This window comes from Protopterus annectens, chromosome 10.part0 (assembly GCF_019279795.1).
Source record: "Protopterus annectens isolate FY-2018-M chromosome 10.part0, PAN1.0, whole genome shotgun sequence".
Lineage (NCBI taxonomy): Eukaryota > Metazoa > Chordata > Ceratodontiformes > Protopteridae > Protopterus > Protopterus annectens.
In genome coordinates, this window is record NC_056744.1 from 402620475 (window position 1) to 402632703 (window position 12229).

At 40.1% G+C, this 12229-nt stretch overlaps 1 protein-coding gene across 1 annotated transcript in view; it reads left to right on the forward strand.

The window, feature by feature from the left end:
* HMCN1 (hemicentin 1) overlaps positions 1 to 12229 on the forward strand; it is a 5606893-nt gene that overhangs the window by 4190699 nt on the left and 1403965 nt on the right. The window contains exon 63 of the mRNA XM_044085314.1: positions 5543 to 5692. Within this exon, the coding sequence (XP_043941249.1) occupies positions 5543 to 5692 (150 nt within the window). The remainder of the gene's footprint in view (positions 1 to 5542; positions 5693 to 12229) is intronic.

Genomic DNA, 12229 nt, shown 5'->3' on the forward strand with positions numbered 1-12229 from the left:
GGCACACTAGCTAGGTGTGAAATGGATGGAAAGACCCTGTCTGCTGGGGGCATTTGTTTTTCCTTCTCCTTAGCGATCCTACTCAAGGAATCAGAGGCATGGAAAGATGTGGTTCAAGAAGTCCTGGTGGCCTTTCCAGGACAGACATGGTGGCAGCTCCCCTTGGGGCAGAGGGGGGAGCTCAGATGGAAGACACTGACTGTGAAACAGAGGTGGCCCACAAAACCAGGGTTCCAGAGATTCCTTCTCTGGACAACTCTACCAATTCTCCTGAAAGGGGGCCCGATTACTTATCTCTGGAAGCAGTCGTGGGAAGACTCTCACTGCACTCAACAGCCTGTTGACAAATAACCTCCAATGCTTGGATACAGAGAATCATTACCAGAGGCTATCATATCCCTTTCACCCTTTTCCAGAGATCACTGAGAAAAATCCCTGATGTTCCATCCAATCAGAGGGATCAAGCAGCCATAGAGATTCAAAATCTTCTAGAAAAAAATAGTCATCCAAGAAGTCACACCAGACCAAATAGGATCCGGAGTTTACCCCAAGTTCTTTTTAGTGCCAAAGAAGATAACAGACTGGAGGCTGATATTGGACCTCGGCCTTCTGAATAAGTTTGTTCAGCAGACAAAATTCCGGATGGTCACGGTTCAGTCTGTTCTCCCCTTTCTAGGGGAAAATGATTGGATGTCCTCTATAGAACTTCAAGACATGTATTACCACATAAAGATGGACAAACGCTCAAGAAGGTATGTCCACTTTCAAATAGGGGCCAGTCATTTTCATTTCAGTGTGCTGCCCTTTGGCCTCACCACAGCCCCAAGAGTGTACACAAAATGCATGGCGACATTCATGGCTCACGTGAGACTGCACGGATTCCAGGTGTTTTCTTATCTAGACGACTGGCTCCTCACCACCCCTACCAGGCATTTACTACTTCAAGCCACAGACTTCATCACACAGTTGTTCAGTGCTCTGGGCATAACAGTCCACAAAGAACAGTCACAGCTGTCTCCCACTCAGGACCTAGAATTCATAGAAGCCCACCTCAACACAGTTTCATGCATAGCTCCTCTTCCTTTTCTAAAAGATAAGGTCTCAAGTTCAGCTCATTTTAGTAAAAAACAAAGTGCCCATTTTACTTGTCCTTCAAGACCTAGGATCTATGGCAGCGGTCATCACCTTGCTTCCCTTGGCAAGATTTCACATGAGGATACTTCAATGGCTTCTGGCTTGTCAGTAGTCCATTCTGTCTCATCCGATGACTCACCAGGTCTTAGCAACAGGCTATTGCAAAAAGGATTTATCCTAGTGAATGTAGTCATAAGAAATTCTAATGGGCTGTCCCTTTGTTCCCCCTCAACCCAAGGCCATAGTGACCATGGATGCCTCCTATATGGGGTGGGAGGGGGGTCATTATCTGGGAAGAACAGTCCAAGGCACTTGGTCTCCACAAGAGGCCAACTTGCACATCAGTGTTTTGGAAGTGAGACCAGTGCTCCTAGCATTGCAAGCCTTTCAGTCTGCTCTTCCTTTGGGAACAGTTGCGATCCAATCAGACAACATGTCACTGGTATGATACATCAGCAAACAAGGTGGAACCAAATCCTACCTCTTTTTCAGGGAAGCTCTCAGAGTGTGGCAATGGGTGATATCTTCCAACCACTTTCTTGTGGGAATGCATATCCTAGGGAGCTCCAACATGATAGGGGACAAGTTGAGCAGACACATTCTACTGCCTCACGAGTGGTCTGTCAGTTCCAAAGTGGCAAAAGAAATCTTTGGCCACTGGGGCCAGCCTTGCTGCAATCTCTTTGCCTCCCCAATGAACAACATGTGCAGCAGCTACTTTGCCCTAATTCCCCCCAAGAGATGCTCTCCTTCTCGATTGGCCTTCGGGTCTTCATTATGCCTTTCCCCCCTTTTCCCCCACACCCCCTTCCTAAATAAAGCTCAAAGGTTGCAAAGCAAAATGATCCTCATTGCTCCTTTCTGGCCCAGGCAAGTTTGGTTCACCTTTCCATGGCCTCACTTGATTCACCATCCGTGGATTCTGGACCCAGTTCTAGACCTGATGTCTCACCCGCAGGGATTGTTGCATCCCGATCTATGCACTCTCAAGCTCACAGATTGGGTCCTCCAGTTCTGTTAGTCACCAGGCAGAATAATATTACTTCCCCCATACAAGAAATTCTTCTGCCTTCCCATAGACCTTCCACCAGGAGATTCTATTCCAGTAAATGGATGAGATTTTCAATTTGGGCTTCTGAAAACAATTTAGACCCCTTTTTGGCACCTGTTGAAAATGTTTTGATATTTTTAGCCGCCCTTTTTGAGCAAGGAGCTTCTGCTTCCACTGTTAGAGTTCATTTAGCAGCCATTTCTAATTTTCACAACAGATACGATGACCATTCTTTAATTTCCCATTGCCTATACAAGATCTTTCTCAAAGGTGCCTTACACCTAAAACGTCCATTCAAAGATCCCTTAGCTCCGTGGGATGTACCCTTGGTTTTGCAGTCTTTAGTACTACCTCCCTTTGAACCAGTGGCTACTTGCATCTCAAATTTCTTTCCCGGAAAACTGTTTTTCTAGTAGCCATCACTTCCACCATTATGTGCAAAAACCCCTTATATCATTTTTCTTAAAGACAGGGTGTCGTTCAGAAGTAACCCTTCCTTTCTTCCTAAGGTGGCCTCTGAACCCAGTATTAATTAAACTACTGAGTTACCAGTTTTCTTCCCCACGTTTTCCAATAAAGGTGAATATTGCTTGCATTTACTGGATGTTCATAAGCATCTATGTTTTTACCTTGATAGGACTAAAGAGTCCAGGAAAACAGATCAATTGTTTATTTCCTTTTTTGGCCCAAAGGTAGGAAAAGCTGTGTCAAAAGTGACTTTATCTAGGTGGCTGAGAGATTGTGTTACTTTTATTTATTTATTTATTAACATAACAAACGAAAGTTACCTGCATGTGTAAGAGCACATTCAACAAGATCACTTGCCACATCAGCTGTTTTTCATTCAAAAGCTTCCATGGATGAAATATGTGCAGCTGCAACTTGGGCTATGCCTCATACCTTTATCACTCATTATAAATTGGACATGGCCTCCATGGGAAGAGCATCCTTTGACTCTATGGTTCTCAAGAATATCCTTCCATAAGGCCACCCAGAAAGTAAAGTAGCTGGGGACTCTGTTTCATTCATCAAGAATGAAAGAAGATTGACAAAATCAGATAAAGAAGTTACGTACTCCCCATAATGTTCCATCTGTGTTGTTGATCTTTGTTCATTCTTGACATCCCACCCCCCTTCCCCTTCCTGTAGATTTCCTGGGGGGAATTGAACCCTTGCCCTGGATTTCCATAGGGTTTTACCTTGCACATTACTTACAGTTTCTGTGTACACTCTTGCTATGGTCTGCAAACTCGATTTGAGGTGTTGGAGAGGAGCATTATGAGTAGAGTCTTAACTCGAGACTTTTTATGCTGGGGCGAGCTGTATAACGACCGAGCCAGTTCCGGGGGATCATAACTGAGTCCCATTCATCAAGAATGAATGAAGATCTACAACACAGATGGAACATTATGGTGAGTACATAACTTCTTTTTTTTTTGTCTCCTTTGATGGTAAAAAGAAAAGGCAGTTAGTATTTTAGTAAACGATTTCCAGATGGCTGTCTCAGGCAATCCAGGTTTGTTTCTCACATCACAGTATAAGCCCACCTCAAGAAACCAGAGTTCACTCTACCTGTGATGTGAGTATTTTGAGGCTTTTTGGAGAGAGTTGGACTTGAGTCTACATTAGATGAACGAACGCTTAAAATGTCCAGTATGACATGCCCGACAGCTTTTAAGTGAACGTTCCTCTAAGCAAAACCTCAGAATGTTGAAACAAGGAGTTTTGAAAATGTATAATTGGCCAGCCATCAGGAAGCCAACGGCTGATGGATAAAATGTATTCTACACCATTACAACCTCCCCAAAAAAAAAAAATCGGCAAACAAAATAAAGTGGTGGGCTTCACCCCCCCCCTACTTAAATATACTAACTCCAAGATGACACCACAGTGAAGGACTGTCATAACATTACACAGGGTCACCATCAAGACCGCACCACAGTGGAGGATCATAAGAACGGCTAGGCAGGGTGAACTTTCTGACATCAGCCACTGGCTTCCTGACAGCTGGTCAAATATACACTCCTTGTTTCGACATTCTGAGGTTTCAATTAGATGAACATTCACTTAAAAGCTGTCGAGCATGTTGTACTCCACATTTTAAGCATTCGTTCATCTAATAGAGACCCTTGGACTCTAGGTCAGCTAATTAGTCTTCTCTATACACCTTTACTAGGCACTGCAAGCCAGATTCATTCTACAGAGCTAGAACGGGATTTGTAAAAGCCAAGCTACAAGGCCTTCTAGACTCTCTCCATGTACCCTTTCTTCCTGAAGTATGCCAATCATCCCATGCACTTTTGGCTACTATAACAGTGGTCTAATGAAGAACATAGAACAGTTGTGTAAGTTAAGTTTCTATAATAGTAGATGTTTCAGTATATCACTCTTATGGGATCAGCACTTTCCCACCTTTCTCGTTTTTCCTTATCTCCTATTCTTCCCAGGCTACTCTCCAGACATGACATGACAAACTTTACTGTTTCTGACTAAACTGTTTTTGAGCTTCAAGCTTCAGCCACCCTTTGGGCAAGAAATCTTTGATTTTTGGTCTGCTAGTATATCCCTCTTGTACCGGCACATGCTCTCATGCTAAGGGCGGGTGTCAAGCAAGAAAAAGGAACCCAAAGCTTTGCACTGCTGCAAAAGTGATCTGTTTGAACATCTGATGACTTACACAACTGTACTTTCTCTCAGTAACATATTTTGATATATAACAGCTTGATGCGAGTGGAAATCTGTTGAAGGGTATGCCATCTGAATAACTGTCATTGTTTTTCTTAACATATTTTATTAATAAGAAACTATACGTAATACTGAAAAATAGTTGTCTTGCACCTAATGATATGCCTTTCTGTCATGCTAGTCCTGTCGTATATGTTATCTGTAAGCACAGCATGCCCTGAGCTTAGAAGTCCTGTTAATGGTCAGTTATTGTGACATTTGTGAGTCCCCCTGTCAAAGAGAAAAAACAGGACTTTCCATGCACATGGACCTTGTGATAATCTCAGAGATGTGCTATTTGGAAAGAAATGACAGATTGATTCTGTATGGACTTACTTTAAGTTTGCATCACTAATGTGATAACAGCAAAGTTGTTAGATTTTTATAAGAAAATAGAGTAAAATTATAAGATCATTACTGGGTTTTTTTTGTTTTATTCAAACAAACTGATTGTGATGTGTCAACTGATATGAAATTTTTAGATACAAGAAATTCTGTTCATTACTCCTCCACCTCTGTGTACTGTAGAAATACAGACAGAAGCCTTATTGCTTTTCTCTTGCAGCAGTATTAAACTTTTGTCTTATTTTAATAATCTAACATCTTCTACACCTTTTTCTGTCCTTACCACAGGAAACTCAGAATCACTAGAAATGCATGTCCTCTCTGGAGGCAGCAAACTGCAAATTGTACGTTCCCAGTTGTCGGACAGTGGGACTTACACCTGCATTGCATCCAATGTCGAGGGAAAAGCTAAAAAAAATTACATTCTCACAGTTCAAGGTAATGCAAGTAACTCATTCTGCTATACTGTGTGGTTAAAGAACAGTGAATATTTAAACTAAAAACCTTCCAACAATACTCAACAATTATAAATTTATAGAAATTAAAAAAAAAATAAGATTAAAAACAACTGTAATGTAAAAAAAAACTTTAATACTCTGTGAGCGCTTTCACTCCTATAAATGGAATTTCGTCAGACAGAAGTATCAAACAAAAAAAATACTCATATATATTAGTCACGTGACAAGTCACATGATTAAAAACGAACAAAAAGTTAATGTTTCAATTTCTTCCTTGTAAGATAAACTTTGAAATTTGAAATTTTCTTAATCATTATAGCCCAGTGACTGACATGCTTCTAATTTAAATTGCAAAGCTGTTCCTTGCAGTCTAACTCGTCTTTTGTCATTACATCTACCTCCCAAATTTTTAACTTTGTCTATAATAGAAAAAATGAAGCGCACATTATTAACATTCTTACATATTACTTCTTTATTTATTGACATTTGTTTACTGGAAAAGTGAGACTGGGCAATTTTATCTGTTTTCAACAGAGCCCAGTGAGAAACATTCCACCAATAAAAGAACAGAAAATACATATGCATAAGTGAAGTTTGACATGATATTACAAAATACTGTAAATATATAGATTAATACAAATTTTATTACACATATGACATCTAGAATAACACACATATGCCATCATTAAAACAAGATGAATACAATATTATTTAGCTATGAAACATATTGACATGCTATAAGTAAAGAGTTTATTGCTCACTCATAAAGCAAATGTCAGAGTGGAAAATTCAAACAGTGGCTAAGAAGGAGGAGAGGAAGAGAGGGGAGACTGTGAAAAAGTATTTGTTAGAGGTAATACATGGAGTAGATATGGGAGGCAGGAGAAACAATGAGTAAAAAAGTAAGATTAAGTGTAAAGGAAATATGAGTTAGCAAAATAAAAACAAGGAAAAGGAGACATAGGATGTATATAGGTGTTAGAGAAATAAGAACTAAAATTATTAGGTAGGAGAACAGCATGTGCAAAGCCAGGAACCAGAGGGGAATTGTTTTAGTTGCAGCTTAAATAAATTAATGTCATGTATTGCCTGATTGGTGCAGGGATTGTGTTCCAGACTTTTGCAAAACGACATGAGTACGGACTTTGACTGCAGGTTTGGTCAGACTTATAGATATGAAGTAGATTTATGTCAGAAGATCGAAGAGGACGATCCTGGAGGTAGTGGTAGAAAAATGTACTTATAACTGCGCAGGAAGTAGGATTTTGTGTGTTAAGAGAAGTTGGGTATAATTTAGTTGGTGGGATAATTCTAGCCAATTTCGGTCATATATTCTGTGACTTATATGAACTGCAGATCTAGCTACCTGGTTGTAACACTATGTTAGTTTACATTTTAGGGTGGCCTGGATATTAGTCAGGATGGGAGAACCATATAATAGATAGGGGAGTAGGTATGTAATGGCAGGAGTGACTGGTAGCTGCAGTAAGGAATGTTTTGGCTATGTGCAGGATTCCTAGTTGTTTGTCACTTTTATGTTGTGCTGTATGTGGATGTCATATTTGAGGTTGTCCTCTGTTGTAACCCTCAGCAGTTTTGTAAGGGGCATTACTTCAGCTGGGGTATTGTTTAGAGATGTGATCTCAAAGTTATTTTTCTAATGGGTAAATGATTTGGGGAAAAATAAAAGGAGTTTGGTTTTCTTTGCATTAAGAAGGAGGTGATGGCTACAAAGCCAGTTTTCAGTACAGCTAAAAGCATGTTGTGTAATCTTTTCTAAATTTTCTAGATTGTCTGAGAGGCAGATAATGGTCGAATCATCTGCATACTGCACAAGGGATGCTTGTATAGCAGTATGAACATTGTTTATAAAAAATATTAAATAGAAGAGGACGAAGGATAGAGCCTTGTGGTACACCTGTAATGATGGATAGGGTAAGGGGAAAGGGGAAAATTGCACTTGACTGTCTGGTAGCATTCTAACAAGTATTATTAAACCATTGAAGAGTAGGTTGTGAGATATCCAATGTGGACAACTGTAATAGGTGTTTTAGTGTCAAACATTTTGGCATGTCTAGTAATAAGGAAGACACGTGTTTACCTCTATCCCTGGCTTTATTTATGGTATCTATAAAAGTTAGGAAGAAAGTTGACATGTTATGAGTAGGTCTAAACCAATGTTGAATATTGGTTAGGAATTGTTCCTTTAAGAGATGCTGGAGTAGTTGTTTATGGTCACATTTTTCCAATATGAGAGGAGGGATAAGATGGCAGTGAGTCTGAAATTAGATATTACGATAGAAGCACCACCTTTATTTGGAAAAGGTTGATAATGGCATTTTTTCCAGATGATAGGATTATGGGATTCTTTTACTGACCTGCTTATAAGGATGGAGACTAGATATACAATGGCATTAGTAGCAGTTTTGACATATACCACAGGAAGGTTATCTGCAGAGGATGAGCAGGGTTGTTTGGATAATAATTGTTTTACACATGTTTGCACACTTGGCTAATGCATTAGTAAATCTTTAATCTCAGCAGCATGTAGCTACTCATGAATTCTATGAAACCTTCCTGTATAAAATGCTGTGCATGCTGAATATATGACAACATAAACAACAAACCTTGATTTGCAAGTAAATAAACCAGGGACCGGAAAATGTTTATCCCTGATCACTACTGACTTTTCCTGGTTAATATACTTACAATAATTGCAAACCAAACATGTACATCCCTACTGGTTTGTTGCATCATCAAACATATCACTCAATCTTACGTAAAAATATATTTTAAGATTTCTCACTCTCTTTGTAATGAACAAGCGTCCTCCCTTATTTTTGCAATTATATCAGTAAAAACCTTGAGAACTCTCCAGATGTTTCTCAGACTTTCTCTCATTTAATGAGCAGACATACAGGAGTGGCCTTAGGTCAACTGGTACCCTAGGTAAAAGGGCTCCACGGCGCCCCCTACCACACCATCTGGTGCCCCCATCCTGGTCTACCTACACCAAGTAAATAGTTGGCCTATGCCTAAGGCCGGCTATGCAGACATACTACATGTTTTGCCATTTTTAATAGTAACCTTATTTTGCCCTCTCAAGGGCAGCTAATTTGCAAGGTTAAAACTTAGTGAGCCTATCTTTTGTACCTTAAATACAGCCATTTTCTGCTTACTCATATGGGTAGCCCCCTGTAAAAATAGCTGCCTTCATCAGTTAATCTGCTTACTCTGATGAATTGCCCCTTTTCATTTAGTAAATGAGTGTTGTTTGTTGGATACTTCTGTCTGATGAAGTTCTGTGTATAGGAACAAATGCACTCATATAATATTAATGCTTTTTTACATTACATTTTTTTTATTTATTAACAATGAGTATTTGCCAGATTTTACAGTCAGATATATTTTATTAAGCAATTTTTTAACTTAGTTTATGAACTTCTGTAAAGTATGTGAAGATGGATTTGTAGATGTGACAGAATCAGTTAGTAATTGATCTGCATTTGTGTGATGAGTATTTTTCTTTGTATATAGTGGCAAGTCGTTCATCATTGAAACATGATTTATATTGTAGTCTTGCATTGCTAGTATGTGAGAACTGGGGCTGATTGCAAGTCTAAATGAGCTGAATTTTGTCAGGTTGGCGCTATTAAGTGTCACATAGCTTCATTTAAAGTGCAAGTTCCTCTGTACTTTAAGTGCTAGCCACAAAATTTGAGAATTCATTTTATGCTCAACTTCTGAGAGACTTGGTTGGCTACAATCACCTGCATTAGAAGCTGAAGTTAAGTGCAAACTTGCAGTACTATATTTAAGTCTTCTGTTAAGTACAAACTTGCAGTTTTAAAAGTACTGTATTTCATTTTTTCTGTTACCTAATTGTGTGTTTCACTGAATAGTGTGCTGTGTGTCTCTCTGCAGTGAGTTCCCCATCCAACCTCCCTGTTCTTGTCTTGGTGTTAGTGTCGGTGGCTCTGGAATTCCCCGCACCTCCTGTAAGTCTGTCTTTGAACACTCCTCCTGGGTCCATCTCATTTGCTCACTTAACCGAGTACAGTGAGATCATATTCTGAGTCTAGTGTTCACTCTACTTAATACAGAGAGATTTGAGAAGGCCAACCCACTTAGGTTCTTCCTTCCTCTCTCCTTACACTTTACTAACAAAAAAAAATTGCACTTTATGCATCTGCTTTTACTGTATTTTTGTTTCCTCCTACTTTATTTTGCTTTTGCCTCTTCTTAAAAGTACTCAATTTTATTTATTCTGCTGCATTTATTACTGCTTGGTAGTAGCCTGATTAAATTGTAACTGTTATTCTAAGTCTTTTGGTTTAAGCACTTGGGCTTCATACCAGTTGTTTTACATTAAGAAGGTCTGTGGTCTACACTCTTGTGGCAGGACAGCTTGCTTACATCCTTCTAAGCTGGGAATTGCTGATTGAAGGCTCAGTGTCTGTTATTCTAAAAGTGTATTAGTTCTGGTTTAAACACTTGGGCTTATTCTACATTAAGAAGGTTTGTGGTCTGCACTCTTGTGGAAGGAGAGGCTGGATTCTGCCCTTCTGAGCTGGGAACTTCTGGTCAGAGGCTTATTGTGCCTGCTTATTTGAACTGTTTCTTTCTGAAATTGGTGCGCCTTGTTGCTGTAGCATAGACCAGATTCAGGCCTGCAGAATCTAGCTTTGTTTGTATAACTTGAGCACTGATCCAGGCCATCTTTTTTTGGAGAAGGTTCCCCTGCACCCTAGTAGTAGGAGTGTGCAGTTAGAACTTGTCTGATTGAAGACTGCTGGAACAGGTCTCAGTTTTGAGCTTTTTTCTGGTTAATTGGGTAACTTGTTTAAATCAGTTTGTTTGTTTTCTGTTGTTTTATGTATATAAAAAAATTGCACTTTATTCATCTGCTTTTACTGTATTTGTGTTTCTTCCTACTTTATTACTAGGGGCATTGACTACAACTCTGATCTGAGATATATAACAATAAGTATCAAGTGTTTTTTGATTGTATCTGCTTTATTTTCTGGAAAAAAAAAAACCCAAACAAATATACTTGTTTCCCGTCAAGTTAGTGCTGAATTCAGGGCTGTGTTACAAATCTCTTTGTTTGCCCATACCTTACTTGGATAGAATGAAGTTTCTCTGTTCACCTGTGAGAGAGGGGAGCTTTGAGCAGCCTATCTGTCCTTGGAGTAGTGGTTTCAGCGTAGAAATTAGTAGTTTATTGGCCATTTTGGGCTAATTTCTATCTCTTTTATTTCCCTGCTATAAAAACCACATTTGCCCGGTTTTGCCCACCGGGCAGCACTGGTTAGCTAGGGTATAACTATTCCCGGCTCCACAAAGTTTCCTCTTCATTTTTTCCCTTGGAACTAGACAAACTTTCAACTTAAGCACTCAAGCCATTCATTTCTCAGCCCAGCACTTGCTCAAAACACATAGCAAGCACTTATAAACCCTAGCACTAGACCCCCCTATACTGTACAGAAGGACAAGGCTCTCTATTCAACCTTACCAGCCATTCAGGAAAACAGTTCACTGTACCTATCCAGGCATGTCCAAAGGGCAGTTTCAGGTGTACTCTGCAGTCCAACTGGTGAATCTGGACATTTTGAGGCAATATTACAACTGCCTCATGTACACAGACAACCCTCTCCTCCTACCACCAAACACTAATACATGCGAGTGATGCAATTATACAGCCAAACTGGAGGCTAAGCTCTCTCAACCCAAGACTGGATCAGACAGTCAAGAGGAGAAGGGAAATACTTGCATCACACCACCAGTCTCACATAGACCCATTAAACCAGCACCGGCAAAAAACACACATAATTACACGAAAACATACTCAGAGGCTCTAAATAAAAATCTGCAAAAGCAACAGAGACCTCCAAAGCAGACATCCAAGCAACATCCACCCCCCAACACAAACCATGAAACACATACTTCACAAAACCAGTGTGCCACGCAATCACAGCCCTTAAGGCAAAATAACATACCCAACATACTAGTAATAGGTGACTCTATAGTCAGGCACACTGACGTCCTGCTCACTAGGCTGAATAAGGAGAAGGTTACTGTTAGCTGCCTTATGGGTGCCAGGATCCGCCACATAACACAAGCACTCTGTCATTGTCCATGTTGGTGTGAATGGCCTGAGCCTTACCTCCCTGGACTACATGAAAAGAGATGTGGAAGAGCTCTCTGATCACGTAGCCCAGGCCGGTATGACCCTGACCCTGAGTAGCAGCTTGCCTCACCAAGAATGATACCACGGTATAAAGAAAAAAATTATCAATTTCAACAATTGGCTAAGTTTCTGGTGTCATTCAAAGGGGATCCAGTGTCTGTCCGCCAGGGATGACATGCTCGACAAGCCACGCTGCTTCGCTAGAGACGGCTTGCACCTGTCGCTCTTAGGCTTTCGAATACTGGCCAAGGGCCCCTGCCACCCCCATAGTGCCTTTTTTAGGCAAGGCTCAAAAGACAAACCCACCATCTTAAATAGCACAAGTAA